A 27,580-nucleotide genomic window follows, 5' to 3' on the forward strand; every position below is an offset into this window, starting at 1 on the left:
CTCTATTCCACATCAGGTAACTGATGCAAGCAGTATAATCAGATTTAAAAACAGATAAAAATACACCTTATGGAACAGAGGGGACTGTGAAGAGACATACACATAGGCACAGACACACATACACATGATAAGACAAGCACTCTACACACACGTACACATGGATGTTGTATTGTAGATATGTAATAGAGAGTAGTTGCCTCAGGGAACACACTCAATGTGTTGTGAAAAGTGTTATGAAATGTAATGTCATGTAATATTTTTAACTGTATATAACTGCCTTAATGTTGCTGGACCCCAGGAAGAGTAGCTGCTGCCTTGGAAGAAGCTAAAGGGGATCCTTAATAAATAATAGAAATAGAAAATACCTGTGAATTACCATGTTAATAACTCAAACCAAACCGACTTCAGACAAGTCCCGTGATGCTTGTGGGGGTCATACAGCAAAACGGAGAACAACATTGTGTTTCTGAGAGTCATCTTTGCATAGAGGATGATCGTATACAAACGTAATGTTTAAAATGATTATGTTTTACTCCAAAATTACTGTATATCTGTTTGGGCTTCTTGTGGTCAATTTTCAGTCTACAAATTATTTGTAATTATGTTCAGGTCCCTTGACCATCCGCTCAAGAAAAATGTACAGCTCAAATAAGGAAATCAGTCATTTGAAAGAAATGAATTAGGCCCTAATCTATGGATTTCATGCGACTGAGCAGAGGTGCAGAAAGGCCTAGGGGGCCCACCCAGTTGGCAGCCAGTCTCACCTACTGGAGAGCCAAGCCCAGCCAATCAGAATGAGTTTTTCCTCACAGAAAGGCTTTATTACAGACAAAAATATTCTTCAACACCCCTCCCCCCTCAGACGATCCCGCAGGTAAAGAAGCCGGATATGGAGGTCCTAGTTGGCGTGGTTACATGTGGTCTGCAGTTGTGAGGCCAGTTGGACGTACTGCCAAATTTATAAAAAGACATCGGAGGAAGATTATTTTCTGGCAACAGGTCTGGTGGACATTCATGCAGTCAGCATGCCAAATGCACGCTCCCTCAAAACTTGAGAGATCTGTGGCATTGTGTTATCTGACAAAACTGCACATTGAAAAGAGGCCTTTTATTGTCCCCAGCACAAGGTGCACTTCTGTAATTATCATGCTGTTTAATCAGCTTCTTGATATGCCTCACCTGTCAGGTGGATGGATTATCTTGGCAAAGGTGAAATGTCATTAACAGGGATGTAAACAAATTTCACTAAATTTGAGCGAAAAAAGCTTTTTGTGCATTTGGAACATACAGCTCATGAAATATGGGACCAACACTTTACATGAGCTGTAAAGTTTAATGCAGAAAGTAAACAGCATAGTGGGTCAATGTTCGCAAGTACTAAAAGCGTGAAGCACAAGGCTTTTGGTCCCGTGGCTACCACACTGTGACAGTGTGAAGCGAACCTGTGCATGTGCTCAGATACTGTGTGCGAGAGAAGTCTTGCAACTTGCCTATCTCAATATCTGCAGTACTGCTTGTGTCAACGTCACTTTGCTGAGTCTACCTTGGCACATGGTGTTACCTAGCCAGGTTATAACACAGAAATAAACTAATTGAACATTACTGGGAGTTAAGGACAGGCCTTATTTCTAGTTATTAACCCTGATATTACATGGTAGTGGAACCTTGGTTTGAGTTACAGGTGACTTTCACATGTTTTTTATTTGTAAAAAAAAAAATGGTGATATCCCCAACTTTGTGATATCCAATTGATAGTAGTTACAGTCTTGTCCCATCGCTGCAACTCCCGTACGGACTCGGGAGAGGCCAAGGTCAAGAGCCATACGTCCTCCAAAACACGACCCTGCCAACCTGCACTGCTTCTTGACACACTGCTCGCTTAACGACATATCTGTCAGACATATCAGTGTGGATGACGGATCACCACCTCAAGCTGAACCTCGGCAAGACGGAGCTGCTCTTCCTCCAGGGGAAGGACTGCCCGTTCCATGATCTCGCCATCACGGTTGACAACTCGCTTGTGTCCTCCTCCCAGAGTGCTAAGAACCTCGGCGTGATCCTGGACAACACCCTGTCGTTCTCCACTAACATCAAGGCGGTGACCCGATCCTGTAGGTTCATGCTCTACAACATTCGCAGAGTACGGCCCTGCCTCACACAGGAAGCGGTGCAGGTCCTAATCCAGGCACTTGTCATCTCCCGTCTAGATTACTGCAACTCGCTGTTGGCTGGGCTCCCTGCCTGTGCCATTAAACCCCTACAACTCATCCAGAACGCCGCAGCCCGTCTGGTGTTCAACCTTCCCAAGTTCTCTCACGTCACCCCGCTCCTCCGCTCTCTCCACTGGCTTCCAGTTGAAGCTCGCATCCGCTACAAGACCATGGTGATTGCCTACTGAGCTGTGAAGGGAACGGCACCTCCATACCTTCAGGCTCTGATCAGGCCCTACACCCAAACAAGGGCACTGCGTTCATCCACCTCTGGCCTGCTGGCCCCCCTACCTCTGAGGAAGCACAGTTCCCGCTCAGCCTAGTCAAAACTGTTCGCTGCTCTGGCACCCCAATGGTGGAACAAGCTCCCTCACGACGCCAGGACAGCGGAGTCAATCACCACCTTCCGGAGACACCTGAAACCCCACCTCTTTAAGGAATACCTAGGATAGGATAAAGTAATCCTTCTAACCCCCCCCTTAAAAGATTTAGATGCACTATTGTAAAGTGGTTGTTCCACTGGATATCATAAGGTGAATGCACCAATTTGTAAGTCACTCTGGATAAGAGCGTCTGCTAAATGACTTAAATGTAAATGTAAATGTAACGACGCCAGCCACACCAATGTGTCGGAAGAAACACATTCAACCGGTGACTGAAGTCAACGTGCATCCGCCACAAGAAAGCAATGGGACAAGGACATTCAGGCCAGCCAAACCCTCCCCTAACCCGGATGACGCTCAGCCAATTGTGCGCCTCCTCATGAGTCTCCCGGTTGCGGCCGGCTACAACACAGCCCCGGATCGAACCCAGATCTATAGTGATGCCTCTAGCACTGCGATGCAGTACCTTAGACCTCTGCGCCATTCGGGAGGCCCCTCACAGGTGACTTTCAAATATTTAATTACAAAACATTACTTACATACTGGAACTAGAAAATCTTAACAATATTAATTACACATGTGAATTAACCTTCAAGTCGATGTGTAATTACATAGTCCTTGTTCCAGTTGTGTAACTACCAGTACAGCTACAATCCTATTACCATGTAATTACATAGTAATACATATGTATGCTGTTACTACAGTTATTAATGTGTAATAGGGGGAACTTAATGTAAAGTGAATTTGTTTTGATTCGGATTTCATTTTCACTCCCTGAATTTAAAGTATGTAAGGGAAATTGACCCCAACTCTGTCAAAGTACCTGTGTATGGTGGCGGAGAGCTGTATTTTATTGCAAATCTTTAATGAAGGAGATGTAATGACTGGGAGACAATTTCTCCTCCATTTTACTGAGACAGTTTTGTTTGGCTATGCATGTTGTCAATCTTTTCCATCCATGTTTCAGTTAATTTCGGGACTTGTGAAAAGGCACATTTCAGTTTACTGTCTGCATTATTCACTTGTAAAGGAAGTGGGGATTTATACAAAAATTACTCCGTTGCCACACTGATCTGTAACGGATGGCTCATGTTCCCACGCTGGCCCTCTGAGATTTATTTCACGTGTTGGCAAGCTGTAAATTCTGTAATCGTGTCACGCTCCGTCCAAAAGCCCACGTCACTGATTCCTGTGAAGTGATATCGTGTCACCTTGGCATATCTGTCTGTGTTGATGTGATATTGCTATTGATATTGCTTTGATATTACTATATGTTGTCATGGGCCTTTGCATTAAAACAGATCTGTTTTTGTTGACTTCATGGTTAACTCTCATTATCCACCTTGTCATGAACAATGACATCTCCAACATAATCCTAACCATGTTCAATTCAGGAAACTGCCATTTCCATTTTGTATGTAAAGCAACTTGTGGCTTGCAATAATAAAATATACTGTATGCCCATTCTTATTCTTGCACATCACAGGGCCACGCCCAATGTTCCCTCAAATTTGTTGGGGCACTGATCAAATTTTAGGTCTTGTGAGCGGAAACTTGAACAATGTGAGAAATTTGTGCAACTTCCAGCGTACATTTACAGTGAACACTGAGGCTGTACACTTACAGTTTTAGACAGTAGCCAATTGGCGATTTGAGCATAATGTAGGCCGACAAACAAAACCAATGGAGCAAATCCCATAACATTTTCACATGGAAATAGTAGCTTTTGATTGCTATGATGTAGCCTATTTGTGGTGTTCAATGCAGGCCTACATTACATGAGACTTTTAAAAAGTTTTTTACATTATGAAGGGCTTGATGTTAATTAATATTTGTAACACAATGGGCCAAATGTGTGACGGTGAATTGCATTGTATGATGCAATAAACCACTTTACAAAATACAATTAATTATTATTACCATACAAAGAATTCGACAATGTAGCCTACCTGTCTGACTATTGGCTTATTTACATGTTCAAGTCTGTCTCAAAATACAACATTGCCCCTTTAATTAAGACCTAAGCTTTTTACCTGACTGGCTTTTCAAAGACAGGTTGAAATGTAGCTTACACATTTTGTGCACTTGTAGGAAGCAGTAACTCGCAATAGCTGACCTATACTTATCTATAACTGTACTAATAACTCGCTAACTATAGCAAAGAATATCAACAAATGTGAACACGTGCCTGCTCTGTGCTCTGATCTAAATTGATCTGAAAAGCGTGTTCACTCGCGGGTGATTGAAAGAATGCTTGTTGACAGCACCCGCAAATTGAATTCTACTCTGTTGTGATCTGGCTCTGCCTACAACAAAATCAGACTCAATCTGCAAAGTTAGATTTGTTTTGGTTTGTTGCATTGAAAAGGGGCTGATATAATGTTGATTCGATGTTCGATCACAGAAAAAAACATTGATCTATATAGTGCAAACTAATGGGGCGAACTCAATGAAGTTCAATCTCTTGCGTCTCTGCGGGGCATGGCATTTATTCTACGTGGCATTCCTGGGTGAGGTGTGCGGCGCACGCGCGCAGTTTAGAGGGAACATTGGCCACGCCATCGCTTGACTTTTTCCTGGTGCCTACGCTATCTACCCCTGTCCAAAGCACAGGCCTAAAGTTCTCATAAATGGTCACTAGAGGGTGCCTAACACCCTAGTGAACATACGTGTATACACCTGAATTCCTAGTTTCTTCAACCGCCAGAGTCAAGAAACCAGTGATGCTAAAATATCAATCAATTAATTAACAGGGTTTTCTTTATTTATATGCATTTTGTTATGTTGTTTACAGGTCTCACTTGAAAAAGAGACCTGGGTCTCAATGTTAATACCCTGTGTATATATGGATATATAAATTCAATAAATAAATACCAGCCTGATTTATAAAAAAATCGAATTCTTCAAGGGTGTGCATCTTTTTAAGTTTTGAGAGGCATCTCATGTCTAAATAAAGTGTCAACTTTATTTAGTTGATAAACAAGAGAGGCATCTCTTGTCTTCGTTCCTCGATACATCAGATGTGGTGGGTTGGTTTCAGGTTTGCCATTGCATTCCCAATGGTAAGGAAACCAATGAATTGTAGACAGTTTTAATTTCCCAAAGTCTTTTTGGAAGATTACCTCTGTTGCTAAATTCCCGACCTTGCTTTCTTTTAAAATGCAAGAGGCATTGCCCACGAGGCCTTAGTAAATTGTGGATGGTAAACACTACTGTAAAATTGGAAAGATTTACAACGCTCATGCTGAGATTTTGCTGGATTTTGACAGCTTCCTTGTGTGAATCTGTAACTAATGTGCTTTGATTTGCTTCATGTGGTCTTTGCCTCATAAACCATTTTAGTTGTTTTGTGTCCTGACATTTATAGAATAACCTTTTCAACCTTTTTATTCATATACTGTAACGCTTGTCATTAGCAGGAGAAGTGGACCAAAGCGCAGCGTGGTAAGTGTTCATGATAATTTATTACAAGAAACACTCGAACAAGAATAACCAAAAGTAACAAAACGAAAGCGAACAGTTCCGTCAGGCATAGACGCTAAACAGAAAATAACTTCCCACAAACACAGGTGGAAAACATGCTGCCTAAGTATGATTCCCAATCAGACAATGATAGACAGCTGCCTCTGATCGGGAACCACACTCGGCCCAACAACAAAGAAACAGAAAACATAGACTTCCCCACCTGAGTCACACCCTGACCTAACCAAACATAGAGAATAATAAGGATCTCTATGGTCAGGGCGTGACAGTACCCCCCCAAAGGTGCGGACTCTGGCCGCAAACCTGAACCTATAGGGGAGGGTCCGGGTGGGCATCTCCTCCGGACCCTGGATCGTTGCCGGAGGAACCGTACCATAGATCATCGCCGGGGCTCCGAACTGCCGACCGTCGCCAGAGGCTCCGGACTGCCGACCGTCGCCAGAGGCTCCGGACAGCTGACCGTCGGTGGAGGCTCCGGACTGTGGACCGTTCCGGTGAATTTACTAAATTACTCACGATAAACGTTCACAAAAAAACATAATTATTTTAAGAATTATAGATACAGAACTCCTTTATGCAATCGCGGTGTCCGATTTTAAAATAGCTTTTCGGTGAAAGCACATTTTGCAATATTCTGAGTACATAGCCCGGCCATCACAGGCTAGCTATTTTGACACCCACCAAGTTTGGTACTCACCAAACTCAGATTTACTATAAGAAAAATTTGATTACCTTTGCTGTTCTTCGTCAGAATGCACTCCCAGGACTTCTACTTCAACAACAAATGTTGGTTTGGTTCCAAATAATCCATAGTTATATCCAAATAGCGGCGTTTTTTTTGTGCGTTCAAGACACTATCCGAAGGGTAACGAAGGGTGACGCGCCGGCGCATATCATGACAAAAAATGTCAAAATATTCCATTACCGTACTTCGAAGCATGTCAAACGCTGTTTAAAATCAATTTTTATGCGATTTTTCTCGTAAAATAGCGATAATATTCCGACCGGGAGTCGTTGTTTTCGTTCAAAGACTGAAAATGTAAAATGGCCTCTTCACGTGCACGCACATGCCCGTCTCATTGTTCTCAGATTGACCACTATCCAAATGCGCTACTGTTTTTCAGCCAGAGACTGCAGAGTCATCATTCAACGTTCTGGCACCTTCTGAGAGCCTATGGGAGCCTTAGAAAGTGTCACGTTACAGCAGAGATCCTCTGTTTTGGATAGAGATGACAAAGAAGGCCAAGAAATGGTCAGACAGGGTACTTCCTGTACAGAATCTTCTCAGGTTTTGGCCTGCCATTTGAGTTCTGTTATACTCACAGACACCATTCAAACAGTTTTAGAAACTTTGGAGTGTTTTCTATCCAAAGCTACTAATTATATGCATATTCTAGTTTCTGGGCAGGAGTAATAACCAGATTAAATCGGGTACGTTTTTTATCCGGCCGTGAAAATACTGCCCCCTATCCATAACAAGTTAAAGCAGTGTGAAATCAAAACCATCTTCCCAGGCTGGTGTGTACAAATAGCCATAGGCTCAAATATGTGTCACAGCAGAAGAAATGCATACAAAAACCTACCAAAATATAAGAGCAAAAAACAAATGTGTGACTCTCCTCACTCCTCAGATTCATTCTCTAACTACTATCATCACTCCTCAGATTAATGCTCTAACTACTATCATCACTCCTCAGATTAATGCTCTAACTACTATCATCACTCCTCAGATTAATGCTCTAACTACAATAATCACTCTCAGATTAATGCTCTAACTACTATCATCAGTCCTCAGATTAATGCTCTAACTACTATCATCAGTCCTCAGGTTAATGCTCCAACTACTATCCTCACTCCTCAGATTAGTGCTCAACACCGCATTAAGTGCTCTTTAACCTGTTGGGTCTAGGGGGCAGCATTTGCACGTCTGGATAAAAAAAATGTACCCGATTTAATCTGGTTACTAATCCTACCCAGTAACTAGAATATGCATATACTTATTATATATGGATAGAAAACACTCTAAAGTTTCCAAAACTGTTTGAATGGTGTCTGTGAGTATAACAGAACTCATTTGGCAGGCAAAACCCTGAGACATTTTCTGACAGGAAGTGGATACCTGATGTGTTGTATTGACTTTAAACCTATCCCATTGAAAAACACAGGGGTTTAGGAATATTTTGGCACTTCCTATTGCTTCCACTAGATGTCACCAGCCTTTACAAAGTGTTTTGAGTCTTCTGGAGGGAGATCTGACCGAACAAGAGCCATGGAACGGTGATGGCCCATTAGACACCTGGTGCGCGAGTTCGTGTTGGGTACCCTCGTTCCAATACGTTATAAAAGAGTATGAATTCGTCCACCTTGAATATTATTCATGTTCTGGTTAAAAAAGGCCCTAATGATTTATGCTATACAACGTTTGACATGTTTGAACGAACGGAAATATATTTTTTCCCCTCGTTCATGACGAGAAGTCCGGCTGGCTTACATCATGTGCTAACGAGACGGAGATTTTTGGACATAAATGATGAGCTTTTTTGAACAAAACTACATTCGTTATGGACCTGTGATACCTGGAAGTGACATCTGATGAAGAGAATCAAAGGTAATGGATTATTTACATAGTATTTTCGATTTTAGATCTCCCCAACATGACGTCTAGTCTGTATCGCAACGCGTATTTTTCTGGGCGCAGTGCTCAGATTATTGCAAAGTGTGATTTCCCAGTAAGGTTATTTTTAAATCTGGCAAGTTGATTGCGTTCAAGAGATGTAAATCTATAATTCTTTAAATGACAATATAATATTTTACCAATGTTTTCTAATTTTAATTATTTAATTTGTTACGCTGACTTGACTGCCGGTTATTGGAGGGAAACGATTTCCTCAACATCAATGCCATAGTAAAACGCTGTTTTTGGATATAAATATGAACTTGATAGAACTAAAAATGCATGCATTGTCTAACATAATGTCCTAGGAGTGTCATCTGATGGAGATTGTAAAAGGTTAGTGCATCATTTTAGCTGGTTTTATGGTTTTGGTGACCCTGTCTTTGACTTGACAAAACATTACACACAACTCTTGTAAATGTACTGTCCTAACATACTCTAAATTTATGCTTTCGCCGTAAAACCTTTTTGAAATTGTAAAACGTGGTTAGATTAAGGAGATGTTTATCTTTCAAATGGTGTAACATAGTTGTATTTTTGAAAAATTTGAATTTTGACATTTATTTGGATTCAAATTTGCCGCTCTTGAAATGCACCTGCTGTTGATGGAGTGCACCACGGGTGGCACGCTAGCGTCCCACCTAGCCCCAAGACGTTAATAACCACAGGGTGTGTGGGAGAGGCTCACGACAATCAAACCCACTCACTCTATATAGAGCTCAAGGAGAAGGGCATGCCGCCAGCTGAAGAACAATGACAGGCTCACTTTTTATCCTTCCTCACCTTGTGCGGAAATGGATTTAAAAACTCAGAAAGTTAAAAAAATGGACTGTGGCTAACTGAAACAGAGTTTATTGATCTCATGCACAGGATACAGGGTGTGAACAGTACAGTGACATGCTTACTTGCAAGCTCTCCTCACCAGTGCAATGCACATATACAGTATATTTATTTTTTGAGGATATCCAATTGGTAGTTACAGTCTTGTCCCAACTCCCATACGGTCTCAGGAGAGGTGACGGTCAAGAGCGATGCGTCTTCCGAAACACAACCCCGCCAAGCCGCACTGCTTCTTGACACAACGGTTGCTTAACCCGGAAGCCAGCCACACCAATGTGTCAGAGAAAACACCGTACACCTGGCTACCGTGTCAGCGTGCACTGCGCCTGGCCCCCCACAGGAGTTGCTAGAGAGTGATGGGACAAGGATAACCCGGCTGGCCAAACCCTCCCCTAACCTGGACGACGCTGGGCCAATTGTGTGCCGCCTCGAGGGTCTCCCGGTCGCGGCCAGCTGCGACACAGCCTGGGATCAAACCAGGCTCTGAGGTGATGCAGCTAGCACTGTGATGCAGTGACTTAGACCGCTGCACCACTCGGGAGGCCGCAATACATTTGTAAAAAAATACACAATCAGTAAAAAAGTAGAACTCAGTGTTGAATGAGCTGCAGATAATGACAACGACTGGATTATTCAACCCATGAGAATGATGGAGCCTTTAGAAAAGTGATCTATTTATGCCCCATCTGTTAAACTGTTTCTAGGTATGTGACTGCCAATATGCGCCCCCACTAGGATCTGAAAGATCGCTCCATGCATTATTGCTTAGTAAAAAACATGGGGTCAGAATAAAATGTCTACTCCAAATTACCTCAAGATCACTGAATTTGCCCGCAAGTCCAAGGCAATTAACCAATAAGCAAATATAAATCACATCACATTCTTGTGAGGCCAACTGCACACAAATCAAGCAGCCTCATTACTTGAGCTAAAATGTCTTTCAAACTATCACATGCATATCAATGGTTTCCTTTCCCACTTGTTTGCAGCATAAAGCTAAAATAAATCTAAAATAGCGTTTGGATTAAAGGTATATTTTCCTAGAAGTGTGTCCTGGACGTTACCTTTCTTAATAGCTAGGTGGTCAGCTGAGACTAAAGATGAGGGAACTTTAAAAAATGATGTAATTGAACCCCTGCATACTCACACCCTGACCATAGAGATCCTTATTATTCTCTATGTTTGGTTAGGTCAGGGTGTGACTCAGGTGGGAAAATCTATGTTTTCTGTTTCTGTGTTTTTGGGCCAGTGTGGTTCCCAATCAGAGGCAGCTGTCTATCGTTGTCTCTGATGGGGAATCATACTTAGGCAGCCTGTTTTCCACCTGTGTTTGTGGGAGGCTATTTTCTGTTTAGCGTCTATGCCTGACGGAACTGTTCGCTTCGTTTTGTTACTTTTAGTTATTCTTGTTTGAGTGTTTCTTGTAATAAATTATCTTGAACACTTACCACGCTGCGCTTTGGCCCACTTCTTCTGCTAACGACGTGCGTTACAGAACCTTCCACCAAAAACGGACCAAGCAGCGTGGCCAGAATAGTTGGACATGGGAGGAGATCCTGGAATGCAAAGGGCCCTGGACGCAGATTGGTGAGTGTCGCCATCCAAGGGAGGAGATAAGAGGCAGCAAAGGAGGAACTGCGACGCTACGAGGAATTAGCACGGCAACACGGAAGCCCGAGAGGCAGCTCCTAAAAAAATTTTTTGGGGGGGGCACACAGGGAGAATGGCGGAGTCAGGGTTGAGACCTGAGCCAACTCCCCGTGCTTACCGTGGGGAGCGTGTGACCAGTCAGGCACCGTGTTATGCGGTGACGCGCACCATATCTCCGGTGCGCATTCACAGCCCGGTGCACTCGTTGCCGGCTCCCCGCATTTGCCGGGCTAAAGTGAGCATTCAGCCAGGACGGATTGTGCCGGCCCTACGCTCCAGACCTCCAGTGCGCCTCCACGGCCCAGTATATCCTGCGCCAGCTCTACACACTCTGTCGCCAGTGCGGCTTCACAGCCCAGTTCGTCCTGTGCCAGCGCCCCGCACTTGCCGGGCTAAAGTGAGCATCCAGCCACGACGGGTTGTGCCAGCCCTACGCTCCAGACCTCCAGTGCGCCTCCACGGCCCAATATATCCTGTGCCAGCTCCGCGCACCCGGTCTCCAGTGCGTCTCTCCAGCCTGGTACGCCCTGTGCCTGCTCCACGCACCCGGCCTCCAGTGCGTCTCCACAGTCCGGTGAGACCTGTTCCGGCTCCATGTACGAAGTCTCCAGCGACGTGTTCGGTGGGAATGCTAGTTCTGAACGTCACATGCTAATGTAAAAAGCTGGTTTTTGATATAAATATGAACTTGATTGAACAAAACATGCATGTATTGTATAACATAATGTCCTAGGAGTGTCATCTGATGAAGATCATCAACGGTTAGTGCTGCATTTAGCTATGGTTTTGGTTTTTGTGACATTATATGCTAGCTTGAAAAATGGGTGTCTGATTATTTCTGGCTGGGTACTCTCCTGACATAATCTAATGTTTTGCTTTCGTTGTAAAGCCTTTTTGAAATCGGACAGTGTGGTTAGATAAAGGAGAGTCTTGTCTTTAAAATGGTGTAATGGTGTATGTTTGAAAAATGGAAGTTTTCGGATTTTCGAGGAGTTTGTATTTCGCGCCACGCCCTATCATTGGATATTGGAGCGGTGTTCCGCTAGCGGAACGTCTAGATGTAAGAGGTTATTAAAGAACCTGTCTGGTATTGTCTCTAGATTTATAAGGAAGGCATATTGGAGAGACGCACACCACCAAGACTTATTAACTTGGAACTAAACAACCTTCTTTAACACGTAAAGTTACCAGAGAATTTGTGGAATGGAAGTTTTGAGCAGGAATGGAAAGCAGATGCACTCAGGCACCAAGGGAGGATTTTAGAATATTTGAGGTACAGAGGGATGAGGGTCCTCACTCCACAGAAGGATTAAACGTTTGAAATGTTATCATTGGGGTTTAATTTCTTTGCAGAAAATGAAAGCTGATTTTAAGTGCCATCTGAGAACGCAAGTAATTGTCAACATGTGCCCTATTAGTAGGGCCCTCTGTACTGAAAGTGTTGAGGTTTCTAGGAAAATTCCATTCTTGTTGTGTTGAAGTTACCCAAGCTAATTTGAAATGTGAAATATAGTTTGATTTTTTTTCTTCCCCTGGAGTGCTTATTTTGATTGGGCTGCAGTGGCTATAGCTTAGTAGACATTAACACTTCTGAGTTTCTGCTGCAATGTCCTCATTTTGGGCTCAATCAAACCAGTATTCATTTTCTCTGTTTTAGTTAGTTAGTGCAGAGTTATGGAACATATGTTTTCAATTTTTCCTTAAAATAACTCTTTCTGCATGAGGTGGGACCTTGTAAGCAAAAAGTCACTTGTTATTATTCAATTGGCCCAGTGTTGACATGCACAACAGTTGCAGCTGTGGTCAATGGTTTTGTGGGTTAATTTCATGCTGCTATTACATAGTACAGAGGGGTTGGATGGTTTGTGTGTTTCTCATGTTGGAGTACATTTTCTGTTACCATGGTATAGAGACGGAAATGTTTTGTGCAGAGACTACAGAGTGAATATCCCCATTACATGTTAGTGTGCTTCTGACTTATATTCTCTCACGCGCACAACACACACACACACACACACACACACACATACAACCACTATCCCAGCGACCAGGGTATGACTCCATCGCCTCTGCTGTCTCTGGCATGATGCACATCACTGGCCCTGAGGTTAGTATGTTTTCTCTCCCCAAGATACACATGTTCACAGGTTAATGAAGATACATCGTTTGTGCCAAAATCTACACATGAGATCACAATTCATTATTACACTCATGATTAGGGCCTTCTACATCAAACTTCTCAAGCCATGTGTTAATCATCTTTTCATTTCTGAATCACGAAGTAATCATATAAATACCACAAATAAAGCTTCTAAGGATGTGAATTGTCTATGCTCTCTCATTAATTGGACCTGTGTGGTCCTGTGGGGCTCAGTTAGGAGGGTTTTGGGTTTGATTCCCACTGGCTTCACCCATACGAAAATGTGTATGCACTACTGTAAGTTTCTTTGTTTAAAAGTGTCTGCTAAATGCATATAATATATCATCTTTTCTATGACTCTGAATTATACTAATGATTGCTGGACTTGAAATAAACAGTTAATGATGTTGGTGAAGTTGTCAAAAATGTCTTAAGTTTACCTGCTTTGTTGTCCAGGATGGGGACCCAGTCAGGCCGGGTGTTGTAATGACTGACCTGGCCACAGGACTCTACACCCACGGGGCCATCATGGCAGCCCTGCTGCAGAGACACAGGACAGGGGGAGGTGTTCACATCGACTGCAACCTGCTTTCCACCCACAGCAACTGTAACCTGCTTTCCACTTGAATCCGGTCCCTTAATTGTAATTTATCCTTTTCCCCTGGAAATGTGAAGGTGCTCAAAACAACGCTGTGTTAAATGATCAGTCCCAAAATGCTAGCTTTCGGAGCTATAGCATGAACTATGTTTACGTTAATCTGTTCAAGAGTGCAAGCCCAATGAATATTGCTGACATCAGTGGTTTACTTTTGTATGGTGTTATTGTACTGGATGTCCTCTTAGAACTAAGACAACAATGTTTCCAATTGAACTGTCAGTTTCTCATGGTGGAAAGAATCCATTCCCACTAAGCGTATAATTTGAGCCATACAATCCTCAAGACCAAATAAAAAAGTGATACTTGAGAACATAGAGAAATAATCTCTCCGTGAGTAAGAAATGCTTTTTATAAGTGTTTACCATCTGACCCCATTGCTTTAATTCCTTGGATGTTTAAGAGATCAGTCTGACCTCAACCATTTCTATATGCCAAACTGTTGGTTGTTCTTAACCTTCAGGTAAACTTTTCAGTTATGAAATTATGGTGTATGCCATATTTTGTAAGAATAGTTTTTTGTTGTTGTTGTAGTTAATAAATCCATTATATTTCATTTTTTTATAGAAAATGAATGACCTATTTCCCACAGTCAACTCTTATGCAGCTAATCAGTAAGAATTGGCCATGACCAACCATTGGTCAACTGTGTTTTTTAGCGCCAACAAGCTTTCTGTTCTTATAGGACTTGGTTTTGCTTTTAGGAGCACACTCCATTAGACCCAGTCGCCACAGTGCCTGAGACTTGAATACACGAGACCTGATTCAGGGGCTATCAATAGTGATTCTGTCTCCTTTTAAGAGCGGAGACCAGACAGTTGCGGCGCCAAGAACGTAATTCCATTGAAATCAATGGAGTGCGAAGAACGGGCACGTTTACATATCGGCCCGGCACTTGCGTCTCTCCTGACATCATGTTGCCATGTTCCCTCAGACAGGGCGAGTTCAAAGCTGGATCATGTTAGGCTCTTTGGCTGCGTATTAATCGTAGGGATGACACTGTTGCTTTTGGAGAATGGTTTATGTCATGCTCTTTGTTTCGCTTACATCGTAATATGGGACCCATGTGACAATGAAGCCCCACTTGGGTAAATTGATAAGGCATGCAGAGTAATGTGTCTAACACGCAGGCCTTGTTTAAATAGAACGTGTTTTTTTTAAAATTCCACAAGAAGGTTGGATTCAATTTAGGCCTAACTGACAGGCACTCATTGAACTAATTATTCAACTGGCTTGCCATTGCCTCAGGGCATCGTTACAACACACATTTTGATGGCAATGGGTCCTGAACTCAGGAGGCCCCACTGAACTTAAGGACCCCAATCCTTCGAATGTGAGCAGCCTCACTTGCACTTTGAGGTAAAGAGGACATTTGAGATTCACTAAAGCTCCACAAATAAATGTCCTCCTGAAAGAGTGCAGGAGCCACATCCCTTCATCTTTAAGAAAGATCCCTTTTCCTCCCACAAATGTCTGAAACATTCTAGTATAACATTTCTATTGTCTTATCGTGGCACGTCAAGGGAAAAGTAAAGCTCAACAAATATTATCTGCTGATTGGAGATGGATTGAACAAAAATATAAACTTAAGGGGTCCTTCAAATCTCTTTATATGAACCGACCCTAATTCATCCCTTTATCACACCAGATCTGATGCCCTCGTTCTGTGCCAAACATTACTTGGCCAGAAACTGTTAAGTCCTACATTTCTACATCAACGGTAGGTTTTCCACATATACACTTCTCAGAGGTAAGAGATGGGGTATAAACATGGAAGGCACGTATCACATTATGTTAATAAATGTATGTTGGAAAGCTTTGAAACGATCAGATGCTAGAGCCAATGTATGATCTACCCAAGGTATAAAAACTGCAGTATCCCTCATTTGTGTAACAGGTCATTAAAATGTATAGTATTCTTTTATAAAATATTTCTGCTTTATAAAAATATCATTTTTAAATAATTTACACACAATATTGCATAATGTCAAAGTGGAATTTTGTTTGTAGACATTGTTTTAAATTGAAATGTCTTGAGTCAATATGCATTGTTAGATGGCGCCGAAGAGGAGTGCTGACGTTTTACATGCCCGTAACCAATTGTGCTATTTTGTTAGTTTTTTTTGTGTTGTTTGTAACATATTTTGTACATCATTTTGCTGATACTGTCTCTTATGACCTAAAATAACTTCTGGAAATCAGAACTGGGATTACTCATCACGAACTGGAAGAAACTTTTTCCTTTAACGATTCCGACGAGAAAGATATACTGCTCTCCCCAGATCCCTGTCATTTGCGTGAAGAAAAGATGGAGGAAAAGAGCACGCAGATCGGGCTGCCTTTTGAGAATCCATAGGCAAGCGAGTAAACTGCCATTAACATCAATTCTACTTGCTAACATGCAATCATTTGAAAATACAATTGATGACATACGATTACGATTATCCTACCAACGGGACATTAAGAACTGTAATATCTTATGTTTTACCGAGTCGTGGGTGACCGACGACACGGATAATATAAAGATGGAGGGATTTTCAATGCACTGGCAGAACAGAGAAGCTGTCTGGTACGACGAGGGGTGGGGGTGTGTGTCTTTTTTTCAATAACAGCTGGAGTGCGATGTCTAATATTAAAGAAGTCTCAAGGTATTGCTTGCCTGAGGTAGAATACCTTATGATAAGCTGTAGACCACACTATCTACCAAGAGAGTTCTCATCTATATTATTCATAGCAGTCTATTTACCACCACAGACTGATGCTGGCACTAAGACCGCACTCAACCAACTCTGTAAGGCCATAGGCAAACAAGAAAATGCTCACCCAGAAGCAGCGCTCCTAGTGGCCGGGGACTTTAACCTGTTATGGCTAAGGGGCAGTATTTTCAAAGCCGGATAAAAAACATACCCGATTTAATCTGATTATTACTCCTGCCCAGAAACTAGAATATGCATATAATTATTAGCTTTGGATAGAAAACACTCCAAAGTTTCTAAAACTGTTTGAATGTTGTCTGTGAGTATAACAGAACTCATTTGGCAGGCCAAAACCTGAGAAGATTCCATGCAGGAAGTGCCCTGTCTGACAATTTCTTGCCCTTCTTGATTATCTCTATCCATTACAGAGGATCTCTGCTGTTACATGACACTTCCTACGGCTCCCATGGGCTCTCAGAAGGCGGCAAAAAGCTGAATCGTGGCTTTGCAGGCTCTGGCTGAAAAAAAGTAGCGTGTTTGAGTAGTGGCTGGTTACAGTACTGTGAGACTCAGGCGTGTTCCCGCGTCGACCCCATGCTTTGTTTTCTTTCGTCTGTTTACCTAAACGCAGATTCCCGGTCGGAATATTATCGCTTTTTTACGAGAAAAATGGCATAAAAATTGATTTTAAACAGCGGTTGACATGCTTCGAAGTACGGTAATGGAATATTTAGAAATCTTTTGTAACGAATTGCGCCATGCTCGTGACCATTATTTACACTTCGGATAGTGTCTTGAACGCACGAACAAAACGCCGCTATTTGGATATAACGATGGATTATTTTGAACCAAACCAACATTTGTTATTGAAGTAGCAGTCCTGGGAGTGCATTCTGACGAAGAACACCAAAGGTAATCAAACTTTTGTAATAGTAAATCGGCGTTTGGTCAGGGCTAAACTTGGTCGGTGTCTAAATGGCTAGCCGTGATGGCTGGGCCATCTACTGAGAATATTGCAAAATGTGCTTTCACCGAAAAGCTATTTTAAAATCGGACATATCGAGTGCATAGAGGAGTTCTGTATCTATAATTCTTAAAATAATTGTTATGTTTTTTGTGAACGTTTATCGTGAGTAATTTAGTAAAATCACCGGATGTTTGCGGGGGGTATGCTAGTTCTGAACGTCACATGCTAATGTAAAAAAGCTGTTTTTTGATATAAATATGAACTTGATTGAACAAAACATGCATAGATTGTATAACATAATGTCCTAGGGTTGTCATCTGATGAAGATCATCAAAGGTTAGTGCTGTGGTTTTGTTTTTTGTGACATTATATGCTAGCTTGAAAAATGGGTGTCTGATTATTTCTGGCTGGGTACTCTGCTGACATAATCTAATGTTTTGCTTTCGCTGTAAAGCCTTTTTGAAATCGGACAGTGTGGTTAGATTAACGAGAGTCTTGTCTTTAAAATGCTGTAAAATAGTCATATGTTTGAAAAATGGAAGTTTTCGGATTTTAGAGGAGTTTGTATTTCGCGCCACGCCCATCATTGGATATTTGAGCAGGTGTTCCGCTAGCGGAACGTCTAGATGTAAGAGGTTAATGCAGGCAAACTTAAATCAGTTTGACCAAATTTTTACCAGCATGTCACATGTGCAACCAGAGGGGAAAAAAAATCTAGACCACCTTTACTCCACACACAGAGATGCATACAAAGCTCTTCCCCGCCCTCCATTTGGCAAATCTGACCATAATACTATCCTCCTGATTCCTGCTTACAAGCAAAAACTAAAGCAGGAAGTACTAGTGACTCGCTCAATACAGAAGTGGTCAGATGACGCGGATGCTACGCTGTTTTGCTAACACAGACTGGAATATGTTCCAGGATTCATCCAATGGCATTGAGGAGTATACCACCTCATTCATCGGCTTCATCAATAAGTGCATCGACAACGTGGTTCCACAGTGACCGTACGTACCCCAACCAGAAGCCATGGATTACAGGCAACATCCGCATCGAGCTAAAGGCTAGAGCTGCCACTTTCATGGAGCAGGACACTAATCTGGATGCTTGTAAGAAATCCCACTATGCCCTCAGACGAACCATCAAACAAGGAAAGTGTCAATACAGGATTAAAATTGAATCCTATTGCACTCGCTCTGACGCTCGTCGGATGTGGTAGGGCTTGAAAACTATTACGGACTACAAAGGGAAACCCAGACACGACCTGCCCAGTGACGCGAGCCTACCAGATGAGCTAAATGCCTTCTATGCTCGCTTCGAGGCTTGCAACACTGAAGCATGCACGAGAGCACTAGCTATTCTGGATGACAGTGATATAATGCTCTCGGTAGCCGATGTGAGCAACATGCCTACCACTTTGAAGATGTACGTTTTTTTTATTGTCAAACAAACAAGAAATAAGACAAAAAAACTGAAAACTTCAGGGTGCTTAACTATTCACCCTCCCAAGTCAATACTTTGTACAGCCACATTTAACAGCAATTACAGCTGCAAGTCTGTTGGGGTATGTCTCTATAAGCTTGGCACATCTAGCCACTGGGATATTTACCCATTCAAGGCAAAACTGCTCCAGCTCTTTCAAGTTGGATGGGTTACACTGGTGTACAGCAATCTAAGTCATACCACAGATTCTCAATTGGATTGAGGTCTTGGCTTTGACAAAGCCATTCCAAGACATTTACATTTTCCCCCTTAAACCACTCGAGTGTTGCTTTAGCAGTATGCTTAAGGTTATTGTCCTGCTAGAGGGTGAACCCCCATCCCTGTGTCAAATCTGTGGAAGACTGAAACAGGTTTACCTCAAGAATTTCCCTGTATTTAGCGCCATCCATCATTCCTTCAATTCTGATCAGTTTCCCAGTCCCTGCCGATGAAAAACATCCCCACAGCATGATGTTGCCACCACCATGCTTCACTGTGGAGATGGTGTTCTCGGGGTTATGAGAGGTGTTGGGTTTGCGTCAGACATAGCGTTGTCCTTGATGGCCAAAAAGCTACATTTTAGTCTCTTCTGACCAGAGTACATTTCCATATGTTTGGGGAATCTCCCACATGGCTTTTGGCGATAACCAAACATGTTTGCTTATTTTTTTTCTTTAATAAGCAATGGCTTTTTTTCTGGCCACTCTTCCGTAAAGCCCAGCTCTGTGGAGTGTCCGGCTGGACACATACGTCAATCTCCGGCTGTGGAGCTTTGCAGCTCCTTTACGGTTATCTTTGGTCACTTAATCTCTCTCTGATTAATACCCTCCTTGCCTGGTCTGTGAGTGTTGGTGGGTGGCCCTCTCTTGGCAGGTTTGTTGTGGTGCAATATTCGTTTCATTTTTTAATAAAGGATTTAAATGGTGCTCTGTGGGATGTTCAAAGTTTCGGATATTTTTTCATAACCCATCTGTTCTTCTGTACTTCTCCACAACTTTGTCCCTGACCTGTTTGGAGAGCTCCTTGGTCTGCTTGGTGGTGCGCCTTGCTTAGTTGTGTTGCAGACTCTGGGGCCTTTCAGAGCAGGTTTATATATACACTGAAATCACGTGACAGATCATTTGACACTTAGATTGCACACAGGTGGACTTTATTTAAAAACTTCTTCAGGCTAGGGTCTATTTTTCTCCACTTCCTGTCTGACTGACGTGCCCAAAGTAAACTGCCTGTTGCTCAGGCCCTGAAGCCAGGATATGCATATAATTGGTACTGTTGGAAAGAAGACACTCTGAAATTTGTAGAAATGTTAAAATAATGTAGGAGAGTAATAGATATGGCAGGAGAAAATCCAAAGAAAAACCATCCTGAATATTTTTTGTTGAGATCCCTTGCTCTTCCGATGAAACGTATAGGGAAATAAATTCATCCAGCTCCCAGTATGCAATTCCTATGGCTTCCACTGGGTGTCAGTAGTCTTCGTTCAAGGTTTCAGGCTTGTTTCTTCCCAAACGAGTAAGAATATTGAGTTTTACATCAGGGATACAGAGTTGGAAACGTGTGTGTGTGCGCTCGATGATGAGGCGCACCTGATAATATCGCTTTCCTATTGATGTATGAAATATTAGAGTTTAATTACATTTTAGGGTATCTGAGGATTAAATTGAAATGTATTTTGACTTGTTTTAACAAAGTTTAGCGGAAGCTTTTTGGATTCCTTTCTCTGCCTGTTGAATGAGTGGATTACTAAAATCGATGGCGCCAAATAAACTGACTTTTTGGGATATAAAGAAAGATTTTATCTAACAAAAACACTACATGCTGTAGCTGGGAACCTTTGGATGACAAATCAGAGGAAGATTTTCAAAAAGTAAGTGAATATTTAATCGTTGTTTGTGAATTTATAGAACCTGTGCCGGTGGAAAAATATTTTTATGTGGGGCGCTGTCCTCAAACAATCGCATGGCATGATTCTGCTGTAAAGCCTACTGTAAATCGGACAGTGCAGTTAGATTAACAAGAATTTATGATTTTGTCTGATATAAGACACTTGTATGTACCTAAATGTTTAATATCCATAAATGTTATGATTATTTATTTGAATTGCCACCCTCCAACTTCACCGGAAGTTGTCCACAGGTCTCCTGCTAGCGGGACGCCTATCCCGTAAACTAGTTATGTGACTTCTGAAGGTAATTAGTTGCACAAGATCTATTTTAGGGGCTTCATAGCAAAGGGGGTGAATACATAACTACTTTTCCATTTTTTAGTTTTCAGAATTCTTTGAGACAAGTTATTTTTTTCATTTAATTTCACCAATTTGGGCTATTTTGTGTATGTCCATTACATGTAATCCAAATAAAATTAAATTTAAATTACAGGTTGTAGTGCAACAAAATAGGAAAAACGCCAAGGGGAATGAATACTTTTGCAAGGCACTGTATATAGTAGGCGGTGTCAGAGGAAAGCCCATAAAATTGTCAGAGACTCCAGTCACCCAAGTCATAGACTGTTTTCTCTGCTATTACACGGCAAGAGGTACCGGAGTGCCAAGTCAAGTCTAGGACCAAAAGGCTCCTTAATAGCTTCTACCCCCAAGCTATAAGACTGCTGAACAATTATTCAAATGTCCACCGGACTATTACATTGACCCCCCTCCATTAGTTTTGTACACTGCTGATACTCGCTGTTTATTATCTATGCATAGTCACTTCAACCCTACCTACATGTACAAATGACCTCCAACCTGTACCCCTGCACACTGACTCGGTAACGGTATCCCCTGTATATAGCCTCGTTATTGTTATGTTATTGTGTTACTTTTTAGAATTTTTTACTTTAGTTTATCTGGTAAATATTTACTTAACTCTTCTTGAACTGTACTGTTGGTTAAGGGCTTGTAAGTAAGCTAAGGTCTACACTTGTTGTATTCGGCACGTGTGACAAATAAAGTTTGATTTGATTCAGCCCCTTTGTTATGGCAAGCATAAATAAGTTCAGTGGTAAAATTCTGCTTAACTTATCGCATAATAAGTTGCATGGACTCATTGTATGTTCAATAATAGTGTTTAACATGATTCTTGAATGACTACTCCATCTCTGTACCCCACACTTAGAATTATCTGTAAGGTCCCTCAATCGTGTAGTGAATTTCAAGCAAAGAATCTAGCACAAAGACCAGGAAGGTTTTTAAATGCCTCACAAAGAAGGGCACGATTGGTATATGTGTACAAATAAAAAAGCAGATGCTGAATATCCCTTTGAACATGGTGAAGTTATTAACACGGCTTTGGATAGCGTATCAATACACCCAGTCACTACAAATTACAGGCATACTTCCTAACTCAGTTGCCGGAGAGGAAAGAAACTGCTCAGGGATTTCACCGGGCCAATGGTGATTTTAAAACAGTTATAGAATTGACTTGTTGTGATATGAGAATGGATCAACAACAATTTGGTTACTCCACCTTACTAACCTAAATGACAGAGTGAAAAGAAGGATGCCTGTATAGAATTTAAAAAAGTATTCCAAAACATGCATCCTGTTTGCAACAAGGCACTTAATTACTTTTTTAAAAAATGGGCAAAGAATTCTTATTTTTTTGTCCATAATACAAAGTGTTATGTTTGGGACAAATCCAACACAACACATCATAGAGTACTACTCTTCAAATGTTCAAGCATGGTGGTGGCTGCATCATGTCATGGGTATTCTTGTCGTTGGCAAAGACTAGGGCATTTTTTAGGATAAAATAAATTAAATACAGCTATAAGCACAGGCAAAACCCTAGAGGAAAACATGGTTCAGTCTGCTTTCCAACAGACACTGGGAGACTAACTCACCTTTCAGCAGGACAATAACCTAAAACACAAGGCAAATGCTATTATACAATCAAGGTGTGCAAAGCTATTAGAAGTACCCATACATACTTAGCTGTAATCACTGCTAAAGGTGCTTCTACAAAGTATTGACTCAGGGGTGTGAATATGTCACGGATCCCTCTGGAACTTTCATTGCACACACTTGGCCCCTATTCCCACTGATTGTATTTGTACAGTATATACAGTGGCTCCTCCTTTGAAAGTTACGAGCTTGCACCTCGGGACTTAAAGGTATCCAGCGCCATGGCTCCATTGCTCCAGACCAACACAAGGGGGAGTTAGAGCACTCATTTGGTTCCGAAGGTTTTTATATGACCAATCATTTCGAGTGACGCGAGCCACCATTGTCTTGTGGCATTTTCCAACAAAGATGGCTGAAAAAACATTACGGTGGAACCAGATGTAAGTTGTTATAACATCATAACGAATCAAGCTAAAAATGTACAATTGAGAGGAATATGTTAGTTAATGTAGAGACAAACGTTTGTACATATTTTTTTGTCACAAAGTTAATTTACAAAAATCGCAATTTAGCAAGTTAACTAACATTAGCTAGTGTTAGGAGAATGAATTTGAAATCCGTGTTGTTTAATGTTTTAGGGACACCTGAGAAAACCAGCAAACCAGGCTGTCATCTTGTGAATCAGTGGATGTAAATAATCTAGCTAGCTAAAGCATTTACTGCAAATTGAATGTACAATTGTGTAAGCTTGCCTTGCAATGCAGCTGAAGTAACATAGCTAGCTAACTATTTACTTTCTTATTGTGTAGTGAAGGATAAAAATAACTGTATGCCTATGGATGTGTAGCTAGCTACAGTATGTAGCCGATCTGTGTATGGACCCTAAAATGTTAGGTTCTGAACTAATATTCATACCAATCTATGAACCTCAGCTATCATAGTTGTTGTATCAACTTCAAGTCTGAATGACATTAATGAAGCCTATGGATAGAGTAGAATATAATAACTTTATTGTGCCAAGGATGCAAGTCCTATATACACATGTACTGTAGTTATTACCACGCATGAGATTCCCACATTGTGGCCTGTACATTGTATATATTCACTGATCATGTAGTCTTTCTTGGCAAATAAAGGTATGAATCTCTGAGAAATTATTTTTCAGTCATATCAAACTCCATTATTTGAAGGATGCTGTGTCTGCATGTATGTATTACAATTATACACTTCAACAGTGTTTACCACTCCTGCTCCCGGGACATCAATGATTACACATCTATGCAATTGACTAGAAACATGATTGATTTGTAATTTATATATACAGAAGAAAAAAAATGCATATCTAACTCCCTTCATCTGCATTAATCTGATGACACAGGATCGTTTTTTTTACCTTTGTTTAACTAGGCAAGTCAGTTTAAGAACAAATTCTTATTTTCAATGACGGCCTAGAAACAGTGCACTGCCTTGTTCAGGGGCAGAATGACAGATTTTTACCTTGTCAGCTCAGGGATTACGATCTTGCAACCTTTCGGTTAGAAGAATGTGGAGAATGTGAAATGCTTCATTGAAAGAAGTTCATTGTCCAGGTGTTATAAATACATAAATGCATTACAGTTATGATAATTGTAATATTATAAGTACAAGTTAAATCTGTACTTCAATGTACATATGGTGTGCATTATAAAACGAGGAAGAAAGACGAGGTGGGGAGAGAGGTGTAGAAGACAGAAAGGGAAAGAGGTAAGAACAGCGGCAGAGAGCATATGATTAATGAATTACAGTGCTACCCTAATATTCTCTCAGTTCATCACAATTGCGGTGTCTCCTAACCAGCCTTGGGCCATCAGTTATCCCGAAGGTTATTCTAAGAGCAGGTGATGTGGCGATGATGGGACAGGCTTCCTCTCTCACATGAAAACATACCTGCAGACGAGTGACAAATGGATAGAGAGACAGAATGATTAAGCCTTGTTTTTTTATTCTAACACGGTCATTCATCTTAAATCAGGAGGTGAAATACAAAACTGACCTTGGATCATTAACTCTGGGACTACTACATCTCTGTCTGTATTTCAATTTAAAGCATCTCTTTAATAATACTTCCTGTTGACTCGACCAAGTGACATCTCACCTATGATTATGCTATGCCCTCTGTCAGCCAGTTCAGATGCTGGAGGGGTACATCAAAACAGCTGATATAAACTAGAGGATATAGGGAGAAGGGAAGAGGGGATGAAATGAAGAAGAGAGACTGTTATTGTGTGTGTGTGGTCTCAACTGGTGTCCACACTAAGTGGCTACAGAGTACTTTATGCTGAAAAACAGAGACATGAGGACAAACAATAGAAGATAACGTCAATAGAAGATACTGTATGTGACGCAGACACCTATCGGAGTGTACCTGAAACATTTAAATATAGAGGGCTATGTGTCTCACCACTTGGTTATTGCAAGGCCAACCCCCAGGGAAATCATGACTTGGCAGCAACAGATAGTCCAGTGAAAATGTATGTTTATGTGGTGTAAATCTGAAAATTAGCAGCTGACATCTTAAGGGTTTTTTAATTCATGCATGTGAGGCAGGTTCCATGTACAACAAGACAGGCAGAGACGGAGAAAAAGAACACAGAACAGTTTATTTACCTCTGGTTATGGACACTTTTGCCAGCAATAAAGCTTCCAAGGCCTGTTCCTCAGACAGTGAACATCTGGCAATATCTACATTTTCGACCCCTTGGTCAGCTCGCTCTCTGAAAGTAAAGAAAACAGCTTATTTTTTTATAGATATGAATGCAATAACTGAGATATAACCGTTCAATCTAAAGCAGCAGATGTCATTTTTAGGATACGTCAATATAGCCCAATGCTGCTTACCTGAGATGTCATCTTCGTAGGTGTTCGCTTTGACTTCCTTGGGGCGGAAAAAAGTTCCTTTCAGAACAATTATTTTTGATTGAAAATAAAAAAGGTTTTTCTCTCGACAAAAAGACACAAATGTACCTCCATAACATATAACAATTTGCCTGTGAATAACCACATTTCATACAAACGTGCTACTGTATGGAGAATTCTTGACGCACAACCGAAGATGCTGCCATATCCTGCCAGCACGCCCACAAGCAAGCCACTCAGGAGCAGAATGATGACACGTGGAAGAGGGAAAGGAATGAGATGGGAACAGAAATGTATTGCAAGTTGGGGAGGAGGGCAAATAGCTGAACAATTGACTATTCAACCTTTACTAAAGAATAGTCTAATATCCGAGCTAGGTGTGAAACCCCCCTAACGACCAAGGTGTAGCTTGCTACTCAATGTAATAAAGTAATGACTTTTCATATAAGTTACCTTACACGTTATGTTGGCTGACAATTTGTTAGCTGTCCTTACGAACCACATAGCATATCATTACAGCAGTATGTTAGCTAGCTACCTAATGTTAGTAGTTATACATCAAACTTGCCACTATATTTACTATAGGCTATCTAACTACCCAACATTTATTGACTGGATTATTCTTGTCATTCTTAGCTTAGATAAATGTTATAGTCGTTGTGCTTTCTCAATAGACATTCGGGTGCCTTCCTAAATTCGCTCTGGCTATCTAAAGGCTGGACAATAGAGCAAGTCAAAATTCACCCAAGGCTGAAAAACGGCTTCAGAACGTTGGCTAAACTGGAACACTAGCGCGAGCCCATAGCAAATTAATGGAATCGAACGTTCACAGAGCCTGTTTTGACTGGAGTGATGCTTAGAATTCCATTAAAAATGTATCTCTTTATTAACCACTACAATCTTTTCATCGGTCGAAACTGGAAAAAACAACTTGTGTAGAAAGTAAACATCCGCACCTCGATGGTGTCAACTGTGCTTATGTCTGTGTAATGAAAAAGTAGGGAAAAAATAAATACTTCTGAATATTTCTGGTCTACCTATCGATGACAAACGAGCTCGCTGCCCAGACTTACAAAGAGGAGATTCTCCTGATTAAAATGGTGCCCGTGTAACAGTTTTGCTTCCGTCCCTCTCCTCGAACAACCTGAGCTCGAACCAGGGACCCTCTGCACACATAAACAACCACCCTTGAAGCATCGTTACCCATTGCTCCACAAAAGCAGCAGCTTTTGATGTCACCGTTTGAAATGCTATTAGCGCGCACCCCGCTAACTAGCTGGCCATTTCACACCGGTTACACCCGACTTGAAAAAATATAAAAATATACACATTGCAAGATATTTGGCGAAATAGACAGACATGCCTATATTTATCCCATAGGTCACGATTTGAAGACCGAAGAGATCCAATATTTTTTTTTTGTTGTTTACATTTTGTTGTTTAAATTTTAACTATAAAACAACGTGAGCAGGTCTCATTGCCAACAATAGCGAAGCAGACATTGTGACGTTGAACAATAAGCTGGGAATAGAACATTCGGAAGGCGAGTTGGTGCCACGGTGCTCAATAGAACTAATAGTAGCTGGCAGGGTGAAAAATGCACAAAAATAAGGCCTGTTTTTTCACGATTACTTCAAAATGATGGCAAACAGCTGGGAAATAT

At 41.4% G+C, this 27,580-nt stretch overlaps 1 protein-coding gene across 1 annotated transcript in view; it reads left to right on the plus strand.

Annotated features, from left to right (window-relative positions):
* The window catches only part of LOC123729048 (succinate--hydroxymethylglutarate CoA-transferase-like), a 63,266-nt gene that overhangs the window by 19,311 nt on the left and 16,375 nt on the right, over positions 1-27,580 (plus strand). Inside the window, exons 6-9 of the mRNA XM_045702883.1 lie at positions 409-417; positions 5,529-5,537; positions 13,285-13,347; positions 13,837-13,973. Coding sequence (XP_045558839.1) covers positions 409-417; positions 5,529-5,537; positions 13,285-13,347; positions 13,837-13,973 — 218 coding nt within the window. The remainder of the gene's footprint in view (positions 1-408; positions 418-5,528; positions 5,538-13,284; positions 13,348-13,836; positions 13,974-27,580) is intronic.

The sequence above is a fragment of the Salmo salar genome, chromosome ssa19 (assembly GCF_905237065.1).
Source record: "Salmo salar chromosome ssa19, Ssal_v3.1, whole genome shotgun sequence".
NCBI classification, from domain to species: Eukaryota; Metazoa; Chordata; class Actinopteri; order Salmoniformes; family Salmonidae; genus Salmo; species Salmo salar.